This window comes from Physella acuta, unplaced genomic scaffold (assembly GCF_028476545.2).
Source record: "Physella acuta isolate Inbredline_101_S28 unplaced genomic scaffold, ASM2847654v3 ptg000855l, whole genome shotgun sequence".
Lineage (NCBI taxonomy): Eukaryota > Metazoa > Mollusca > Gastropoda > Physidae > Physella > Physella acuta.
Window position 1 is genome coordinate 267,927 of NW_026732372.1, and position 23,192 is coordinate 291,118.

At 34.4% G+C, this 23,192-nt stretch overlaps 1 protein-coding gene across 1 annotated transcript; it reads left to right on the forward strand.

The window, feature by feature from the left end:
• Positions 1-602: 602 nt before the first annotated feature.
• Positions 603-23,068, forward strand: LOC131952150 (EF-hand calcium-binding domain-containing protein 4B). Its single transcript, XM_059314691.1, has 22 exons — positions 603-722; positions 6,924-7,059; positions 7,578-7,749; positions 8,274-8,332; positions 8,996-9,105; positions 9,686-9,832; positions 12,135-12,225; positions 12,755-12,850; positions 13,274-13,345; positions 13,931-14,046; positions 17,007-17,078; positions 17,294-17,354; positions 17,901-17,927; positions 19,546-19,643; positions 19,862-20,101; positions 20,209-20,269; positions 20,699-20,828; positions 21,145-21,341; positions 21,633-21,743; positions 21,872-21,948; positions 22,206-22,289; positions 22,542-23,068. Exons 2-22 carry the CDS (start codon positions 6,958-6,960, stop codon positions 22,549-22,551), a joined length of 2,133 nt encoding a protein of 710 aa, XP_059170674.1. The 5' UTR covers positions 603-722; positions 6,924-6,957; the 3' UTR covers positions 22,552-23,068.
• The last annotated feature ends 124 nt before the right edge of the window (positions 23,069-23,192 follow it).

Here is a 23,192-nt window from a genome sequence, read left to right on the forward strand (position 1 = left end):
ACCTGACATGCGCATGTTTTTAAAGTGTTTGTTATGTACACAGTGTGTTGATGTTTTCATTGATCTGAGCAGTTTTCATGTTGACGTGTATGGATGATTAATGATTTCAAGTGGTGACCCGAATGGTTGTGGTTGGGTAGGGTTTACACATTTCAATAGTAAACAAAAATGTTTTGCTATTTGGTGTAACGCGTGTACTTTTTCAATTGGGTTTATGGATGCTTGTGCTATACAGATTTATTCCAGGAATTAATTTTTAAGGTAATACAAAAAATATTGTTGTTATGTAAAATATATCAGTGACGTAAATTGCTAATTTTACGTTGAATATGTGACGTTTTATGCATTCCTCTGACGTAAGACGTTTCTAAAGCACAGCGGTGTTTACGAGAATGTGTAATTATATTTTTTTTCTATCAATAAACCATTGATCGAATCGCCTCCCTTTATCGTGTATTGTAGGTGCTTTGCTGGTTGATATACGTACATCGTGCAAACAGATGTTTGGATGTGTTGCACAGGGGGTGGGGTGGGTAAATCTCGTCAGCGATCGATCTTCATGATTGAATCGTGTGCTCCCCACGTGAGGTAACATAAGGCTTCGTTGGCAAGGTAGAACAAGGTGGGGATACTAAAGCAGTGGATACTTTCTCTATGTACACCGGGCTGAAGATTGTTATTGGTGAAAACTTGACCGCTTTTATAAACAAGAAAACGTAACAGTGAGTTGTTTAGTTCATCAACATTTGTGACTTTATTATTCTTAAATATAATATATATTTGGTATCCAGTTTATTTACTTAAAAAAAACGTTCAAATTACTGGGAAAAAATACGCCTATATGTGTTGGTGTTAATTAAAGATAAATGAATAGAAAAAAGTGTTTATTTAAATGAACATCGTTCTTAATCTGGGGATACAAACTATATCAACATGTGTGTGTTAATAACAAAAATAGGACTGTCTTATTAGTGGGGGTGGCAGCTCATTGCTAAGACCAAAGGGGGGGGGGGGGGATGACATGATAATGACTCGAACATTTTTCTTATAAATTTAAATTGAGAAGTAGTCGAGTCCAATGCCAAATATATCCGTAAGCTAAACAAGCCTTATTTTTATGAATTAAACTTTTTTTTTAACGCTCTGAAGAAAATGAAGGTGGGATTTTTTCAGTTATAGTGAATTCTAGGAAACAAAATAAAGCAGAAACGTTAACTTCCCATACGTAATGATTATAATTTTTCTTTCCCACCCCAGTCCAATTAGCATATTTAATAAATTAACACAGCCGTGTAGCATTAATTTGTCACTGACGTTAAATTCTGGACAAACATGGCAGCTTACGTTTTAAATTAAATCTTTTTTTTCTCCAGTCTTGTCCTACAAGCACAACCCTCTACCATTGTTTTTTTTTTAGTAAAGGAAGATAACTGGTGTATTTACCAGCTAATTTTATCATTTGATGTCTTTTATCGTACAGGCGTATTACCTTAAAACGTGTTCGTTTATACGATTAAAGGCTACATGAACTTCATTTTATCTACGTATTTATAGAGGGTTCAGTAAAATACACACTCGTAAATAAAATAACCTTGCCAAATATTTGTATACACACCACACACACACACACATACATATATACATATACACACACACATATATATATATATATATATATATATATATATATATATATATATATATATATATATATATTTCATTACTTTCGGCCGTGCCCCAGCAGTACTTCATTTATCTTTATTAACATCTATTAATTTTTTTTCTAGCCCCTGTGGTTGATTTGTTAATATTCTTCTCTACAGTTATTAGTTGGCTCTTTTTTATACCTATCTTGTACACGGCCAATATATATATATATATATATATATATATATATATATATATATATATATATATATATATTGGTTAAATACATTTATTGACGTTAGTATGATTCACTTATTACATAACAAATTGAAAAACATACAACAATTTATACCCTTTCTCCCCGAAACAGCTTTATACATTTTCCCCACACCCACCCAACAACTCACAAGACAAACTAGTGCTACAACAATTAAAAATATAAAAATTAATAATATAAAAATAATACATAAGAATCGAATCACTTCAAAAGAAAATTGAAATTGGTAGTTAATTTACTTACGTTGGTAATTATTTAAAACCTCATATTTTGTTAGAAAAAAAGTGTCAAATATTTGCGTCACATTCATAAAAGTGAGCCCAAAATATGAAATGTAACAAAAAATAATAAGAGACAAAATGAAAATACATTGTGAACGTAGCGCTAATCTACCTCCTAACTCTACCCCTTCCCATCCCACTTAACACAGTACAACACAATGAATAAACGCCCCTTAACCCTTTAGCTCTTTACTATAGGTACATAATCCCTTATCATTCAGATACTGCATTAGACAACTACTCATATGGTATATGCACGATCCATCAACATTAATATGAACATACTGCAGTAAACAACCAACCCAATTCTTTACCCTTGATTGTATGTACACTTATAATTCATACATCAATCTTACATATGTGCACAATCCCTTGACATTCATATTCTTATTATTCTGTTTTTTAAACAACCACACATATATCTGAACGTTTGTTTAGCATTTATATGAGCATACTGTATTGAACAACCCACCTTCAATCATGTATTATATGGGCATGATCTTTAACATTCACATAGTAAATTGGGGTCGGCGTGGTCGAGTCAGTAAAGCTTAAGAATGCTCAACCGTAAAGACTCCGGTTCGAACCCTTTGCAGATGAGGCTCGATAGCTGGGGACAGCCATTAATTTAGGACGGAGAACTCTGATGAAGAGTTATCAACACATCTTAAAATAAAAGCTATGTTAACATGTAGCGCCAATCTATGTAGATCTATGTTAAATTGAAAATAATAAAGGACAGAAAATTAAAGTAACACACAAGCTGTCGCTCCCTTGGTTTTCGAGAGGTAAACATTCTGTTTCTCTGTTTTAAATTATTCAAATTGATTCGAGAATTAAGCTGTTCACATTTTTATTTGTCTTGGATATTTTTTCTTTACTAGGCGTCATGTTGTTTAATGCACTATATTACTATATGAATGTTATATGGGCACGTATATGGGTGTTTTTATTTAATGCATTATATGAATGCTAAGGGATTGTGCACTTTCTATATGTGTGTTTGCTTAATTCACTATATCTTGTCTTCTTCTTTTAAATGTTGGATTGGAAGGGATTCCCTCTAACACTATTTCAGCCTGCTTTTCTTTCTGGATTCGCTTCCATAGCCTTTGTTCCAGATCAAGTAAGTGTTGCTGTGTTAAATAAGTTGTCAACTAATCTGTGAAATTTACCTGTAAAAACCATAAAAGTTTACCTATTAAATCCTGTGAAGTCTATTCAGGCTGTTTTCTTTGATTACATTTATACTACACAATTTCTAACTGTAACATAAAAGTTCCATTTTAAATCTGGGCAAGTGTAGAGTTCACCTGTTTCTGTGACCTCGGCACTATGGTTAGCACTATGCCCTGCCTCCTTTACTTTCCTCAACGTGAGTCAGGTACCCACTAGAGCTTGGTGGAATCGGGGACGTTTACTGACATGAATCCGGATTCGAAATCGAGATTTTCTGGTTAGTAGTCGTATGTTCTACCATTCGACCACGGCGCCCCATGCCTGTAACATAACTCACACATTATTACTCTGATAGCCCCTCCAACACCACCTCTATATGTAACTCGTAAAATTTTTTATTATACGCCGTGTTTTTCAAAGCTCACCCCAGCCCCCCGCCCCCTTTACCACGGCTAAACAGTGATCGTACAAGGAATGATATTTGATATAATAATCATTAAAAAAGTTTTAAAAAACCCACGTTTTCTGATTGAACTAAAAAGTAGAAAATAAATGCTATAGGCCCTACATCACAATAATGCAAGCGATCACTCTACTATAAGCGATCAAAAACGTGGGGCGCCGAAGTAAAAGTTATATTACTATTGATTAGATAATACTATTGACTTTTATTAGGGAGCTTGTAGAGAGTCAACAGTATTAGAAACTGTAAGAAAATCACGGCGCCCCACGTTTTTGCTCGCTTATAGTAGAGTGATCGCTTGCATTATTGTGATGTAGGGCCTATAGCATTTATTTTCTACTTTTTAGTTCAATCAGAAAACGTGGGTTTTTTAAAACTTTTTTAATGATTATTATTTTCTACTTTTTAGTCTTTGTCTGTTTGTTTGCATTAAAATCTTGCTATCGATTTTATCTTTTCACTTTTTTTGGGTAAACGAAGACAACTCGTAAAAAGACAACTCGTAAAAAGACAACTCGTAAAAAGACAACTCGTAAAAAACTCGTTGTTTGAATACGTTACTGACTAGAACACATAGATTTGAACCCGTGTCGAGTGGGATAGCAATCGTGTGCCCAACCACTCGACCATATCGTCTCCCCCAAACTGGCCTACCTCCTGTAAGTTTAAACTCGGTTCAAGCTAAATTCTCTGCCCCTAAGCCTGTGGCGACATGTGATCGTTCGCTTCACTGCGCGCGAGGTACGCGTCGCTGGTTTTTTTTCTAATGGCTAGCAGAGGAGAATTATATATATAGATTATATAGCGGTCTAAAATGCTCAATAAAATGTTTCCATTGATCAATTTAGTAATAATAACAATTGAATATTCAATGGTCATCCAAAAGAAAGCTTCCCTGAAAATTTCAGCGCGCTAGCTAACTGGGAAGTGCCAGAAATTTCGATCGCAAGATTTGATTGGAAAGACAAACACACAAACAGAGAAAGCAAGTTAAAGAAAACGTGGGAAAAAGTAAATAGCTATGAACAACATAGCAAAGTACAGAAAAAAAGCAAAGAAGGAGTTTGTAAATGGCTTATGTTCTACTAGAGGGCATAAAAGGTGAAGAAGAATTTTGTTTTTGTAATGATCCCCACCCTGTAATGCACACAATTTAACTATTAACGCTGATTATACACTGTATTTTTAAGACACCGCCCCCCCCCCCCCCCCCGATACAGCTACACCTAGCTTGAAACACCAGGTTCTAATACTACACCCCCTACCCTACACTTAGACGGCTATTATTGCTTTCTGTGACGTCCTATCAATGCGGGAATGTCGAAACATGGCGTATCGATTTATAGCTGGTTGTACTCACTCGTTAAACCTGGCTAGTTTTTAAACACGTTGCTGCATTCCAGGTTGTAGTGATGGTGAGTGTGTGATGGGGGGGGGGGGGGGGGGCTGCTCTACCCCCCGGGGCTTGTTGGTGGGTTATGCTGGTCTATTCACAAACTTGTCTAGAGGTATTTCACAGTGGTTTCGTTTTTTAAGTTGTGGTGTTTGTTTGAATTACCGTCTATCAGCTGAAGGTTTCAGTCATGAAATATCCCTCCCCAGGTTTAAGTCATGAAATATCCCTCCCCAGGTTTAAGTCATGAAATATCCCTCCCCAGGTTTAAGTCATGAAATATCCCTCCCCAGGTTTAAGTCATGAAATATCCCTCCCCAGGTTTAAGTCATGAAATATCCCCCCCCCCCCCAGGTTTAAGTCATGAAATATCCCTCCCCAGGTTTAAGTCATGAAATATCCCTCCCCAGGTTTAAGTCATGAAATATCCCTCCCCAGGTTTAAGTCATGAAATATCCCCCCCCCCCCCAGGTTTAAGTCATGAAATATCCCTCCCCAGGTTTAAGTCATGAAATATCCCTCCCCAGGTTTAAGTCATGAAATATCCCTCCGCAGGCTTAAGTCATGAAATATCCCTCCCCTTCCGCTCTCGTACTCTATCCTGAAATCTTTCATTTATTTTGTTTCGTTAAACAAGCAATATTTCCTTTTAAGCTTTTGAGGTTTGGAACGGTAAGTCGCTGGGGACTATAACCGGTTTTTCTCCCAAAAGGGAAAAAGAGTTTCGTTTCGAGCATCTCTTCCGGGAAAGAGGGGCGGGGTGGGGCATTGACAGTACCCCCCCACCCCTACCATGAAGGACGTTTACCCCCACATCCACTTCCGAATGAAATAGAAAAAATTATATTGAGAACATAATACTGTAACCAGTGTCCGTCAGCCCATCTCACAAAAGTTCTAAGTGACCCCCCCCCCCACGAAAAAAAATGTCTGAAAGAAACACTGACAATAAATTTGGCTGCATCCAGTTGTATATAACCAATGGGGGCTTTATCCTAGATCCAGTTATCTACCTTATCTATAATTCGACTATGTAAGTACTTGTAGACATACTACTCTGTATAAGAATTGTCAAATTCAAGCTTTGCCATCATGGACTGCGAGGAGCTGATTACCTTTAATTAAAGATAACGAATCAACGTGTTGCCTTATTGTGCTTTTAAAAAAAAATTACAGAGATAAGCTGTTCCATTTTAATAAATAGCTCCGAACATAAGCCTTCAGTATTAAATGAGTTCATTGTCTATTGTATTGTCAATTGGTTTGATCCGTGGCATGTATTGATTCGAGATATTACAAAACTATAAATGGTAGGGTATTGTTACTATATATATATATATATATATATATATATATATATATATATATATATATATATATATATATATATATATATATATATATATATATATATATGCGTATATATTACTTCTCTATGCATTTTTAAGCATATGAAACCATTTATTTTACCGTTATTGTAAAGAACTTTGAAGAATCGTATATGTTTTGCACAATAGTTTTCTGGTTTTTTCTTGAATTTCACCGAAATGCTATATCTTGATATTGTTTTTTTCACTCTAAAAAGTTTGTCCATTTTCCATTAGCAGAAATGGAAAGAAATATAATTCATGAAATTAAAATTGATACTGGTGTATTCAGATTTATTTATTTATTTTTTTACAGAGGAAAAGATAAGTTCATTGGAATATAGGTCAAGATGGCGCACTTGATCAAGGCCAACAGTTATGAAGATCTAATGACCGAACCAAACCAAGACATGCTGGATAACATGCAGGATATCATGGCCCAGAAGGCGGAGGTAACATCCCAAACACTTGTATTGTGTGTAGCAGTTTTAGCTCTTTAGTCTTTGTTGTCTTCTCTTGTAATTTGTCAGTTACATGGGCGTCATCTACACAAAACTGAACGCAATTTTAGCACATTCTTTTTTCGCCAAAATTTCTTCTACTACGTGTGCTCAGGTCGCAATGCCCCCCCCCCCCCCACACACTTCCACATTTAAACCTTAAAAACAATAGCCATAGCTCTTTTTGTTTTAAGAAATATTACGTCACATATGCTCCATGTATAAAAATGTCAATAACTCCCTATCTCCCCCATTTGCGTGACGCCATGCCTGTATGCCTGCTAAATTTTAACTAAACATTTGCTTTAAAAGCATAATGTATATGCTGTCTGTGAATAATACCAAGAAAGTTAAAATATTGTGAACCTTTTAAAGCATAATTTTAGCCTTAAATATTTTAAACGTACTAAAAAGTATATTGATAAAGAAGCTGCCGACTTACAAGTGTGAAAGGTTACTCTAATTACCAGGAACTGTTCCGCCTGTGTGACAAAGAAGAAAAAGGTTTCATCACAAAAAGCGACATGCAGAGACTCCGAGCAGAACTTCCCGTGTCGCCCGATCAGCTGGAGATTGTCTTCGATTCTTTAGACAACGACGGCAACGGTTACCTGACTTTAGAGGAGTTTACCGAGGGTTTTGGTGAGCAGTTGTTTATTCTGTTGTTTTTTATTTTATTATTTAACAGTGGCACAATGAAAGGCTATTTAGGTACAACTTTATTTCATTTTTTAATGCAAGAGTTGTTGGACGTTATCAATCTAGTTATCTCGTACCCCCCCCCCCACACACACACTTAAAACTAAAAACTACAATAAGCATGAGTGACAATACAATTTTAATTATATCAACACATTCCTTGCCTGTATTTAAAAGTACTTTAAAATCCCACAGCAACATTTTTTTTTTTCTAAACTATATCGCTCTAAATTTGTCTATGAGTTGAGATAATTCAGTTTTGTGTTTGGCTCATGTTCGATAACCCTCGCATGTTTGATCGTACATAGGTCTTAGAGTTATTTCCCCTAGAACTACCAGAAAAACGGCAAAACGGCAGTGCTCACATTTAAAACACCATCTGAACATTTTGCCGTACTTCTCAATACAAGATTTATTATATGCGTCGTAATTTCTCTCAGCAAGATTATCTTTATCTCTTTTTCAAGGAAGTTTTCTTGGTATCCGATCCCCGTCCGTCTCCCGCGAGCACTACGAAGACGAAGAGGTAAACACTTTAAAAACTAATGAACAGTTTATTCAGTTTGTTTTTGTTGCCAGACATAGCTTCCTTAGAACCAGACTGTTTGAATTCCATTTTTTTTTTTTGGAATTTTTACAACAAGGCGTGGTCGAATAATAGAACGTTTGGCTGCTAGTCCGAAGGTCTCGAGTTCGGATCTCGGTTCAGATTTGTGACTTTATGACTTCCCTGACTTCAGTTGGGGAAAGGAGAAAGGTGGCTGGGCATAGGGGTGACCACACCATCCCTTCAAATGTCGAGGTCAAGAACTCTACTTCATCTGTCCATTAGAAAGCTAGTTAAATTTGAATTTTTATTTATAGTGGCAAGAGTCATGAACACCCATTTTTTATGCTTTTGGGGTTTTTAAAACACAACGGTAATCACAATATCGAAATAAACAATCTGGTTAAAACAATCTGGTTCTGAAGAAGCGACATTTCAGTATAAAAACTTTTTTAACAGTCTTATAAAATAGCTAATTCTAATAGATAAGTCTGGTGGTCAATTAGCATTTTCTGTCTGTAAAAAAAAGTAAATTACTTGTTAATGTTTATTAATTAATTTTTTAAGCTAATGTATTTTTATCAAATATGTGCAAATTGTTGCCGACGCTAACACTTTCTGCATGCGTGTATGTGTTCGTAGCACGAGACGACTGTGTTCGAGGGAGAGGCGGGCGTGAATGACCCAGCCATGGAAGAGAAACAGTTCATTGAAATGCTGGGACATGTGGGAGCTAACCGCGTTTTCCAAGAGTAGGTTCTATTTTTCTGAGTTATCGTTCCTTAAAGTCTACATCACAATTTTATGGGACATGTGGGAGCTAACCGCGTTTTCCAAGAGTAGGTTGTATTTTTCTGAGTTACCGTTCCTAACAGTCTACATCACTATTTTACCGTTGTAGTTTTATGTAAAGTATATTAAACAAAAAATAGTTATACCGAATAAATTATGAGAACTAATGAAAATTCATATTGGCTGTAAGATATATAAGCTTTAAATAACAGTAACTTTCTAATTTAAAAATTAAACTGGTATTTTGTTCATTGAATAACAAACACGCATTTTTAAAATTGAAACCCGAGTAAATGATAGTAGCATCACTACGTTAAATTGTATTTATTATTACTTATGTTTATTTACTACATGATATTTTAATTTCGAGAGGGAGGGGTTGGGGAGTGGTGGCTCCTTTCAACGGTTTCAACGTAATTTAGACACTTTTTTTTTAAATTCTTAAAAACGTATCTTGAATAATTATTGCTTTAATGATTAGTGATCACACACATTTTTACAACCAAAAAAAAAAAAACAACATTACATGCAATCTTCTAGTGAGGATATTATCAAGGCCATGTGGCTCAAACTGCATCGAGAGGAACCGGATATGGCCAGCACTTTCGAGGAGTTTATTGCCAGGGTGGCTAACGACATTAAAAAGTCAAAAGGTGACTTCCAGTCTCTTGAGGCGGCCCTACAAAAGTACGTTAAAAATGTAGAGTATGATGGTTTATTTATTTATTTTTAATCAATTCCAGGGGACACATTAGCAGAGGGAAATCACAAGGAATGCTACAAAAAAAATGTCATAAATAATAATAATATTTAAATTATTAAAAATATGTAGATATAAAATTATTAGATTTTAGGTACTTTATTAAACCATTATCATTCGATACCTTACTGCAATGACTGGAAGAGTTATCTCACCTGTTAATCTTACTATCCCGATTTTGTACGCTAACTTGAACAGTTTATTTGTGTAAAAAAATATGGTCCTGACATGATTTCTTTAAATATCCTTTAAATATGTTAGCAAGATGTACTTATTCCAGCAGTTTAAATGTTTGGAATTTTTAAAATGTTTATATAAATTATTCTAGTTTTTTAGTATGAAATTAATTCTATTATTAATTCTATCCCCCTTGTAAGAATTCCCTCCCCTTGTAAGAATTCGCTCCCCTTGCTTGAATTCGCTCCCCTTCGCCTGCACAGGCAAACTGCTAACGTGCACCATGTCAATGATTTCACATTTCCTTTTCGTAACATGTCAATCTAGCGCATGCTACGTCCCGCCCCTATGTCACGTGACCTCGTCTGCGTACACAATTTTTTTTTCCTTAAACTTAAACCATTCAGTCTTGTTCCACCACATCCGTGTGTGCCTTTCTAGGTCACCGCCGTCAGTAGGCCCTAAGAGGTTCCGCTACAAACCTTTAAGGACAACCGTCTTGATAAGTGTGTGTGTGCCGTGCCCTTTTAATCCCCCATAAGTTCAAGCGTGTTTGCAGACGACTACACACCTCCCTTACACACGCGTTTAACGACGCTTGGATTGTACTTTTTATACTTCCTATTTCTTTCTTAATTAGGTAATGTGTTGTGGTGTGTTGTTAGGTAATGTGTTGTGGTGTGTTGTTAGGTAATGTGTTGTGGTGTGTTGTTAGGTAATGTGTTGTGGTGTGTTGGTATATTCACGTTCGTATGTGCTTGTTAAGCACATTATGTCTTGTGTGATAGAGTGTTAGTGAATTGGTAAAAATGCGATTACAACACATTATGTTGTAGATGGTTACAACTTAATTTGAGCTAATAGCAAACAGCTGTGTTGGTTTTTTAAGTTGGTGTAGTTAATAAAATAACTTTTATTTAGTTAGACCTTTACAGATATCAGACCTTTTACCTATAATAAACAAGGGGGTGGAATTTCCAGTAGAGCAAGAACTATTTCGTTGAGACTATTGACTATATGGATTATATAATTTTTTTGTTAAGACTAAGCAGAGGCGTAGCGAGGGGGGGGGGCGGGGGGGGGGGACATATGTCCCCGGGCGCCGACCTTAGGGGGGGGGGGCGCCAAATTGAAAGTTTGAGGGGGGGTGCAAATGAAAAGTTCGAGGGGGGGGGGGTGCAAATCGAAAGTTTGAGGGGGGGGTGCAAATGAAAAGTTCGAGGGAGGGGGTGCAAATCGAAAATTTGCTCCCGAGGGGGGCGCCAAATTGAAAGTATGTCCCCGGGCGCCGGGAAGGGTCGCTACGCCTCTGAGACTAAGTCACTTAAAAACCTGATTAGAGATTAAGTAGATCATAGTAATCAGACAGCTCGTGACAATTTAGTGACCTGGCATTAGACTCGTCCTGACATTTGAAGTGTCATTTGAGAGCCGTGACATTAGGCTTGTCAGCTGTTTACCCATGTTTCAACCTGTAATAGTATATGCTAATTGCCAGGACATATTTGTTTTATACTGACACCACGCAGCTAGGGTGAGGGGGGAGGGTGGTTTAGACTTTAGTGCTCCTATGGTACAGGAGAGCGGCAAATGGGGTGGAGGGGGGATGTAAATAGCTGACGTATCATATGTTTTGTACTTCGTCAGGATAAAAATTTCAAACAAAAAACCGTTAGAATTAGGGTTGTTTTTATAGAGGGGGTGAAACACTGACGTAAACATACATATATGTGACAGTTTTACGATATTTGGGGAGGGGGGGGGGGGGTAAGAGTCAGGCTATAGACGCGGTCGTACATAATTTATTAACGACACATTACACATTGAATGATTATCTATGAGACACGATATTTAACATGGAATTTTTTTTTTTTGTTGGATGACAAATAACATTAAACAATTTCCTTTCTTTTATGACTTTTACTATTACTTACTTTACTGAATGGCATTTAACATTGAATGATTTATATTGCTGGATGACTTCTAACGTTGAATTATCTCCCTTGCTGGATGACATCTAACTTTTATTATTTCCCTTTCTGGCTGACTCAGCAAAAACAACGAGCACGAACGCGAGGTGAAGAAACTGTACGAGGAAATGGAACTTCAGATCAAACAAGAGCGGGAAAAAATTTTAGCGGAGGTATTTTTCTTTTTTTCCCCTACATTTCCCGATAATTTGTATCTAAAAACATTTTTAAAAAATTTCAATACATTTACATTTACAATCACTTTTACCGTTTCGTTTCGGAAACAGCATTGTAAAAAAAAATTGTAAACCTTGCCAACTATATTGTAAAGCTTGCTAACTATAAATTTTATACATAGTTATTCAAGTTGGCGACGAGCAAGCGTCCACTGGGATCTTGTCTGTCTATACTGTTCTATTTTTAGGTTGAGTACTTTCTGTATCTGTGTCTACATAGGTCTTTGAAAACGCGTTATTTTCAAGTTAGGGGCGCCCGCGTATAAAACCGAAGCTAATGCAAAATGAATCGTTTAACTAGTTATGTTTTACCTAGTTATTGTACTGTTTTAGTGTTCGTATTTTGACAACGCCGAGCAAAGGCGCTGTCTGTGGGGTTGGGTGTGGCGACTGTACATTTATGTCTTTAAAAATACCAAGCGAATACCGTTTGTTTTTTAAAACCCTTTTGTTACGCGCCCCCTAGGAAAAAGCGAAAGAGAGACAACTGAGGAATGAACTGGAAGAACAACTCCACGAGAAGGAGAGACAACTCCAGGAGTTTCTAAACAGACAACAAGAGGTGAGTTGCACATCAAAATATTTCAGGACGATAACTTTTTCTGAAAACAATAAACATGATAGTTGAAACATGATAGTTGTCTTCGTTCTCCCCTCACTGTGGGGGGGGGGGGGGGCGATAGGGTGGTAAGTGTTATAAGTGTACGATAATACCACAAGAATCGTTTTTAAAAAGAGTTTTTGGGTTACTGTTAGAAAACATAACTAGCTGGTTTCTACGCTCATACTATCCCTATATATTTTAACCCTAACCCTAGTTTCTTACCCTAACTCTAAACGTGATATTACAATACATCATCAACCTACCTCACCTGTTTTTAGAATAGACTTAATAATTATTCTGTAAAAACACAACACTCCCATAACTGACTGCTGCTGAACGAAGGTTATATTGCACGATTAATTTTTTTTTTATAATCACCAGCTGGAGCAGAAGATGCAGCAGCTGAACAAAATGGAGAAGCTGACCAAACAAGAGAATGAGAGACTGCAAAAGGTAATGTCCTGCTGTAGCTTGTACTCCTGCGTTGGTAGCACACCTAGCCATTTACTCATACCCAGTGGCGTAGGCAGGGGAGGGGGGCTAGGGGGGGGGGGGGTCATAACCCCCCATAGACCCCTCGGTATATATATAAAGTATGAGGGGGGTTGTAAATCGAAAGTTTGAGGGGGGGGGGGGGCTGCAAATCGAAAGTTTGAGGGGGGGGGGGTGCAAATCGAAAGTTTGTCTCCGGGTAAAAATTTGAACCCCCCCCCCCCCCATGAGATGATCCTGGCTACGCTACTGCTCATACCCATGTCCTTAAGCGGCTATCGGTTATCGGCTGGTTAGCGGTTATCTCGATAGGACACCCGTATTTCCAATCTTTGATGTTACACTTGTTTTAAACATGAGGTATCACCACTGTCTCCAAAGCATAAACACTAGATGTCCCCATTCTCTCCAAGATTGTAAGCTTTAGGTATTTAAACACAAGGTACCACTACTGTGTCCCATAGTATAAAAACATGATGTCACCAATGTCTCCCGTTTTTTTTTTTTTTATAAACTTCATGTATTCACTGCCTCGCGTGTTTACAGGAAAAAGACGAGCTAGAGGAACTCCTCAGCCAATCACAAGAGAGCTTAGAAGAGTCAAGGTCGTACATTCATCAAATCCAACTGCAACAGAAAGACGAGAAGAAAGAAAGAGCAAGGTAAGGAGTGCCATGTCTTTCTAGCTGCTAATTATTTGTTTTTGGTTTTAAACGAACCTCGACCTTTAATATCCATATCCCATTACTACATATTTGAAGTATTATCTATTACTGTTTTATACTATTGAATGTTGTGGACCACTCTAGTATTTCAAATTTCGTTTCTAAATTTGAAGCCCCTATCACTCAAAAATTACAAAGAAAATAAGCTACTGTATACTCAAACTAAATGTCGTAACATAGCCAGCAATGTCTGTATATTTGTATTACAACGTTTATTGCATATTGAACGTGACTGAGGGTTGAAACAACTCTGTAGAATGAAACGCTGCATATCTCACCGCATTTACTGTATATTTGGTTGTTTTCCTTAAGTTTGTAGTGCTGTATAACAAGAATGTCGACTAAATTTTTAACTAGACCAATAATTAAAAAACCATAACATTTGGGAAACGGCGTAGTCAGACGAGAGAGTGTATGATAGCTCACTCCAAGAGCCCCAACCAGAGGCGTGGCTTCCCATTCCCCCCTCCCCCGATATATATATATATTAGTTATTCACGTTGATGAAAAGCGATCCCGCCCCAAATTGGAAAGTCGGGACACTTTTTTCAAGTCACTGTACCTTAACCCCCTGGAATCGGCACCCTTGGCGTCCGCACACTCGCCCTCCCAACGCTACGCCCCTGGGTCCAAGTTTGGTAACCTGAGCAGATGAGGCCAGCTAGCTCGGGGCAGCCAAAGTCTATCGCGCCTTATGGCACACAACATGTAGACACGCAACATGTAGACACGCAACATGTAGACACGCGATACCCCATTGTGTTGGAGAAATTCCCTTCAATATTTTTCTGTTAAGAATGAAGAAGAAAGAAAAACGGCCTTTTGATATCTGTCAAATCGAAACCGATATTTCTATCAGCAGCATTCTTTTAATCCTACAAGGAGGGGGTAGGGAGGGGTAAATAAAGGACGTAACACAACTTTTATTGATTTTTTAAAAACCGGCAACTCGTATATTGTCACTTGTGGACACATAAAAAACTGATCTACATTGGCTACAAGGGCTCTATCCCCCCCCCCCCCACCCCCACACACGCTCAAAAAAATTTACGACAAAGAACATCATTATATAACTTTATAGACGGTCGTCCATAAATAAGGTCACGCATGTATTGTGTATTTTATTAATGATGAAAGCACTTTGTTTCTAATGTCTAATCTTGCCCCCCCCCCCCCAATCTCTTACCCACACACCCCTCCCGTCATGTGTTTGACTATTTATGAACAACTCCTAACAAAGTTAAGATACAACACATTCTAATAACATTTACAAAGCTGTGTACCTATTAGTTGTTTTTTTTTTCGTTTTTTTTTTCTAAGCTGTGTTTATTATTAGCAACCTTGATTGTCATATCGGCTAAAATCAACGTGAAACTTAAAGACGACTTTAATCCTATCATATTTTTTTTTTACCCATTTTCATTCTCCAATCAAATCTGTCCATCGTTAAGGTCATGTGAGGACATTCTCCAGGGAGGTAACAAAAATAAACTTTCAGTTAAATTCGACAGTGACCTTCGCCTTCAGAAACCAAGACTAACTCGTAATCGAAGGTATAAAAAAAAAGCAGCGAAACAAATATTAACCACTGGACTCATTTTATTTTCTTTAACACTGAAATGTAGTGGTTTGTTAACAGTTTTTGCTTATAAAAGTATATTAAACAATATTTCTTAATTATTTCCCCCAAGGCATTAAAAGGGTGTTATTTCATTTTTTAAATAAAAACTAAATTACTAACATTGACTAGTTTACAGAAAAACGAGTGCCTCAATAACAGAATTAATTATAGTTATAGCCAGCAGAAAGTGTGTTGATTAAAAGGTTGCCTATATATAATGGAACATTGGGATAGTACTGAAAATAATATCCTAACAATATAATATTGCAGTTGTACAGTACTTAACTTTAACAAAGTAGCGTAGAGAAACATTGCTTTATGCTTGATTCATGTGTATATTCTTATAATCTCAATAGTTACGTTATTATGTCCATTTAATATCATTTTAAATTAAAAACTAAGCAGACTTCATTGCATACAAAATAGATAAGCTTTATAATAAAAATTCATATAATTTGAGATATATATCAATGATATAAAAGCCTGATATTATATGCATTTATATAATACATTTTTAAATTAAAATGTTAAATGGCTTGATTGAAAACAATATAGATAGGGCTACTGTATTTATCCTATACTTCTCATGCTGGAATGATTTTAAAACTAAATGAACAATTTTAGAGCGTGGTGGATCAAGATAGCAGTGGAACGTTGACTACATTTTCTTTAATATCACAAGCTGTCATTAGTGTCAATGCCCGGTCAATGATAATGACATAACAGTGACAGTAACCAGCGGGAGGGGAGTGGGGGGTGGAGCGAGATCAATAGTGGTGGGGGGGGGGGGGTGGAGGGAGGTCAAAAGTGGTGGGGGGGGGGGTGGAGGGAGGTCAAAAGTGGTGGGGGGGGGTGGAGGGAGGTCAATAGTGGTGGGCGGTGTGGAGGGAGGTCAATAGTGGTGGACTGGAGAGAGATCCGTCCGAGGCTTAAGAATCTTTAAATACAAGGGAAATAACTACGGATGTCCAATAAATGAATCCTATGCAATCTGCTCCAGAAGCGTCAAGTCTTGAATAGACACATAAGTTTGTTTGGTAGATGAGGTAGAGTTTACATATGATGTCTTATGTGTCATCATTTTAAAGAGACATTTGTCTCTCTCTCCTCCCCCCTTTTATTTATATATAGTTATTCATGTATTTACAAAAAAACATTTTTCAAATTTTTCAGATCAGGCCTCTATAAATGTATTTATTAACCAGTTATTTTAAATACGTTATTAATATTATTTTATTCGTAAATTTCAACTTGAATTTTTATTTTATTTGTATAGAGCTGCTCTTATGCTGTCTGAGGGAATTGCTATCGAGAGGGAAAGTCTTGTAAAACAGCTAGATCTACTTAAGTAATTCGTTAATTCTATTCTTCAATCATTATTTAATAACACAATGTTTGTGTCTCATTGTTTCGTGAATTGTTAGTTTTTGTACCATAACTTTTTGTACCACAAAAAGTTTTTCTTTAACAAAGGAAGACAAATCTATAAATACTAAAGCTTTTTAGAAACTCTTGAGATTACATCCCCTTATTTAAGGATATTTCATTTTGTCATATAAACAGAGACGTCAATAAGAGACTTCGAGATGACAAAGATGAAGCAGAGGCCACAGAGACAAGGCGGGTATTACTTTCAAATATACTAACACGAGGTGGCGGTGATAATATACAATTATTTATAAATACTAACAAAAATATTTTCACTTGCTAAAATTAAAATTTGATACCCAAAAAAACTAAACACAAACTAATGCTATTATTAATATTATTTTCTTTTCTATTAAAAATAGCTTGATCTTACAAAAAAGTGTATTATTTACACTAATTATATCAACATGAATTTTTTTCAGCTTTTTTAAAAAGAAAAATCTTAATTTTTTTTAATCCTATTAAAAATATTTTAAAAGCTAAATTTGTGTCAAATTTAGTTTTTTAATCATTTTTTCAATATTATTTTAATTATTCAAATACACATTTTTAGAAATCAAGTGATTGTAATCAAGTTTTAAACACATTTAATAAAAATTGTGTTATAAATTATTTCCAACTTTAAAATACTTTTTCTTATAACTGACACATTCAATTTTGGTTTCACAAATCAAAATTACTTTTTGAAACTGTATGTTTGTATCTCATGTATTTTTTTCCATCCTATCCTGCCACTGTCCAGGATGGGGCAGTTTCACTTGCAGCAGAGGTACTCTCTCACCATAGAAAATTGTTTTAGTAGAAACCTTAGAATGGTTTGGGCTTCATGTTTGCAACTAGTTTGAGAACAAAAAAGGTCATTTTATTATAAACAGCAACACTATAATATAATATATATCATTGGTATTTCTTCAAACAACAGTTAAATATTTAGAAACAAATATATTTCAAAAACTTTGATAATTAATAATAATATTAAGTTAATATTTAGAAAAGAAAAGTAGATCCAAAATATTAAAATAGAACTATTAGATTGTTAGTATGATATTGATAATATTAATATATATATAGTAGGAGCAAAATAAAAATATATTTATTTAAATTTAAGAATATCTTGTGCTTTTTAAATATTTTTTCTATTCATCATCTATCCTCAATTTTTAATAAAACACAATGCATCAAAATATTATTTACATAAACAAAGTTTTATTAGCAAAACATATGGCCTCAATAGTCTTCTGATACATAATCTTTAAATGCCTAATTGATGCCTTGATACAATGTTTTTCTGTTGGTTTTAAGTAGTTAGCCTACTTATAATTTACCAATCTTGCAACAGTTTTAGTTCCTGGTCCAAGTCTGTTTTCTGTTTGATATATTTTTATTTTTTGCTTGTTTGAGAGTAAAAAAGCATTTTTCTTTTGTTATTTGCTTCAACAAGACTCATAGTTTCAGGTAACTTTTATTTTGGAAAATAAAATACACTTTTTTTTACTTCATCTTACTTGTAATTTTTATATTCAAAGAGAAGAGCTTAATGAAAACTTTGTAAACATTATTATTGGTTAATATTATTTTGGTTATTCATTAAGCAACTGACATCCACCAATGTATGCAAATATATAACCTACAAGTGGTTCAACTCTTATATTTACAAATTTTATTTGAAGATTTATCAGTTATATTATTTTAAAATTTAAGTTTTTTTTAGAACTGGTTTTTCTGTTAATGGAGCTTTATTATAATTTTTTTTGGTTTACTATTTTTGGGGGACAGGTTAATTAGTTATTTTGTCTTAGGTTTCTTTAAGTATTCTAAAATAAAAATACTGCTTCAATTTAAAGTGATGATCTGCATGGCTCACCTTGATATTTAATTTTTAAACCATTAATAAATAAAGACATTTTATGATACACCCATTTCATTTTTAAATCAAGTTTTGTTAAAGTTTAAGACTGGATTGTTAATTTTGCCCATGTTTTCATGTTGAAAACATATTTTGTTTTATTTTTAGCTTCATTTATCAAAATTTTATTTTATCTCCTTCCTCCATTTTAATTTCTTATATTTCCATTAGAGTAAGTTAATCTTTTTTAATTAACACTCATTTATCTAAATAGTTTCCATTTTAAAACAATCTTAGACTCTTTTATCAGAACTTTAAAAATTAACATAGATCTAGGTGTTATGTTATAAATATAAACAACGTACATAAATAATGGCATTGACTTTTATAATCTAGAAAACATTATCATATTTGATTAAAATATTACTACTTGGAAAATATGCACAAAGTGCATTATGTATATACTATACATAGTACAGTATCTTTAAAATATTTTCTTGCGATATACTTTAAACTTAACAGAATAGTTGTGTTGTTACAGGTTGGCGAGGTCGAGGGCAGCAAGTCTGAACCTGTCCAGCCAAAGCCAAGGAAAAAGATTCGTAAGCAGGGGTCAGTTTTATCTAAATACTTCCCAGGGTGAGTTGTCTGGAAAATTTCTTCACTTTTTACCACCTGAATTATTAGTTTAATTAATCTACTAAAGGTAAAGAAAAAGTTAACAATATTTTTTACAAATTTGTTTTTTACAATTGTGTTAAATTTTATAAAAAGTTGTTTAAATTTAAAACCTTTTAACATATTTTTAAATGATTTTTGTTAAATTTGAAAAAAGAATGTATAATTTTTTCTTACAGGGAATCCCAGCGGTCGACCGAGCTTGTCTCGGTTGACTTAGACATGGAGGAACTAGATACAGTGATTGATGATGATGTCGATGATGTTGATGTAGACGAGCTACAGGATGCCAATGTTTTTATACCGGAGATCTATGAAAATGAGGTGGAAGAAGATGATGCAGAAGTAGAACCTCATCGACATCATCATCAAGGCTTAGAACTAGAGGGGCCGAATGGGGAGGTTAAGAAAAAAAATCGGCAAGTTCTTGTTTTCTTTTTTTTTGGCTGATTGTATTGTTTGTATTACAATTTAAGATAAACCCTTTATGCCAGGATTTTTTAAAATGTTATGCTTCTATACCTAGGGGCAAAATAAGAGTTCGCAGTTTGAAAAGATCACAGCCAGTTGGAGCAGATTCATATATAGTAAGTCAAATTCATTTTAAGTAAACTAAAATCAGGAAATTCGAATATCTACATTTTCTCGAAATTGTAGTAAACTTTTGATTGCTCAGTGTTAAATACCTTAGGCCAGGTTTTAATTCCTGTTATAGCTTATATAAGTGTCTTTAATATCAGCAACATTAACTGTCAACAAAGTAATAAATCACATTGTTGAATGCTGTTGAAGTGGAGATTATGGATGTCAAGTATGATGTTAAAATACTCATTTGAAGAGGATTGTCCTTTTAAGGGGAGATAATCCACTAAGGTTTACCCTATATAAGGGAGACCATTTTAATTTTAAATAGCATTATTACCCAATATTATATAAAGTACTCTTCACATTTTTTACATAAAAAAATATTAATTTTTTAATAAAATCAAATTATTAAAGCAATTTAAATCTTTTAGGGGGAACACATACCCAAGCCACAGCGTTTATTTAAAGTTGTATTTATTGGGGATTCTGGTGTTGGTAAAAGTACCTTCATTCATCGCTTTTGTCACCAAGAGTTTAGGAGCAACTTTCAAGCCACTATAGGTAAACATTCATACTTACAAAACTAAGCTAACCATATATTTAATGGGATAGAATATATTAAATAACAGTGTTGTATAGCAATGAATGACAGTTACAAATACTTAGTTTCAGATCTCTCTAGGCAAACTTAAGACTAATTTTATATGACTACCTACAAATCTTTTATATATACCATTCCAATATAACACCTACATAAAATACATTGTAATGTAAGTAATTTGTCCTTAAATATAATACACATTTTTATTCTAAGTTTTAATAACATGTAATTGTAGAAAAATTTGCATTCATTTTTTTTTTTAAATTGAAACTATAGGTGTAGATTTTCAAGTTCGAACAATGGATCTAAAGGACTCCACAGTTATCTTACAGCTTTGGGATACTGCAGGTCAAGAGAGGTATCGATCAATGACAAAAGCTTATTTCCGCAAAGCAGATGGCGTCATAGTGATGTATGATGTCACTGTGGAAAACACCTTCACCAGTGTCCGTAACTGGATGACCAGTGTTCAGGTACTAGAACTTTTTTTGTCCAAATTTGTTTGACCTTAAATTAGGGGAGGTAATCTCAACGGTTTTTAAAAAGTTTTTGTATTTATAGATTTGTCTTTCTTTGAATGAAACCATTTTTTTTTTTAGAAAAACTTTTTATGGTACAAAAAATTATGGTACAGGAGTTTTCAATTTAAATCAACACTATAAATAAAAAAGTTTACATCTTTAGAAACTAAATAATTCTAGACAAAATAGTAATGTGGAATCTTTGTGTTGAACATCTGTTAAAATATAATCTATCTTTTATAGGAGCAAGTTGAACCTGGTACTGTTATCATGTTACTTGGCAACAAGCTAGACATGGCAGAAGATGATGCTCATCGACCTGTTAAACAAAAAGATGGCAGGCATTTAGCAGAGGTAAAAAAAAAATTGTGCCATTTTTTTCTATAGTCTTCAAATACATATTAGAATTTTAATTTTAATTAATATATCCATGTAATTTTTACTTCTTATCTGAATATTTTCAATTTTTCTGATATTCTTAGGACTCAGAAATGATGTTTTATGAAACAAGTGCTAAATCTGGAGAAAATATTAAAGAATCAATGGAGGCTTTTACCGGGTAAATATAGTAAAAGTATAAACAGAACTTTAAAACAGTTCAATCATTAGAATTCTTACAAATTAATCTTAAAACTCACCCTTACTTAAACGTAAGTACTGATTTCAATTTTAGCCCTAAATAAAATTATAATATTGAAATCTTATATCTGTATTAGATTTTAATGTGGGCAATTAAAAAAAGTTGATTTTTCAAATATTCTCATGCTTACATAAGTCTTCATTTTTAAAGGTTAAGACTGTAATATTTCTTTTTAGTTTACTGTTAGAAAAAGAGGACAAGAAGCTTGAAGAAGGGCTTAAACTGACAGACAGCAAAGGCAAGAAAAGATGTTGCAGCCGGTGAATTTTAACAGAATACCAGTATCTACTACACTTGTGTGGATCAGTGCATTTTTTTATGCACTGGTGCACACATGTATGTGCCTGTTTTATTAATATCTTTAATAGTCTAAATTTTACTCAGAGGGAAAATATATTTTAATAGTGTTGAGATCATCATGTTAGCTTTACTTGCAACATTTGACAAGTTATATAATATTCTAATTAGAAAAGAATGTTGTGTAACTAGTGAAATGTTTTGTTTTAATTCAGATGCTGGTGATCAATTATAAAATATTTCAAAATAAACTGTGTGAAGTGATAGTTCCTACGATGGAAATTGCTCATGCTTGCCAAGAACCTGCATACATTTTTTCAGTTTTATTACGTACCATATGATTATGTATAGCTTGAGGGTGGCAGATTATTTCACTTTTTTCATATCAAGAATTAAATATGTAAAAATGAATTTTACAGCTGGCTGTGAATCTTTTTTGCAAACCTTAAATTTTACCAACATTTTTTGACAAAACACACTTAGTACAATGTTGTGGTACTTGTTCAATGCTACTTGAGACAATTTTCTGGAACTTGTTCAATGTCCTGCTACTTGGGACAATGTTCTGGCACTTGTTCAGTGTTATGCTAAATGGAACAATGTTGGATCCAAGTTTTGAAATGGTTTACAAATTAGTATAAAAAATCCTTTTTTTGTTGTTGTCATTAACAAGTTGATATTCTTATATTTTTGTATATTACAGTTATTGGTAAAGATATCAACTTGTTAAGAGTTTTCCCATTGTCCATACAAAAAAATCATTTACAAACACCTCTATTGATTCTGATATGTATGACAATGAGCAATATGGAGTAAAAATGTGATATAGTATTTTTATTTAAAGTTTGTGACCCTAAAAAAGTATA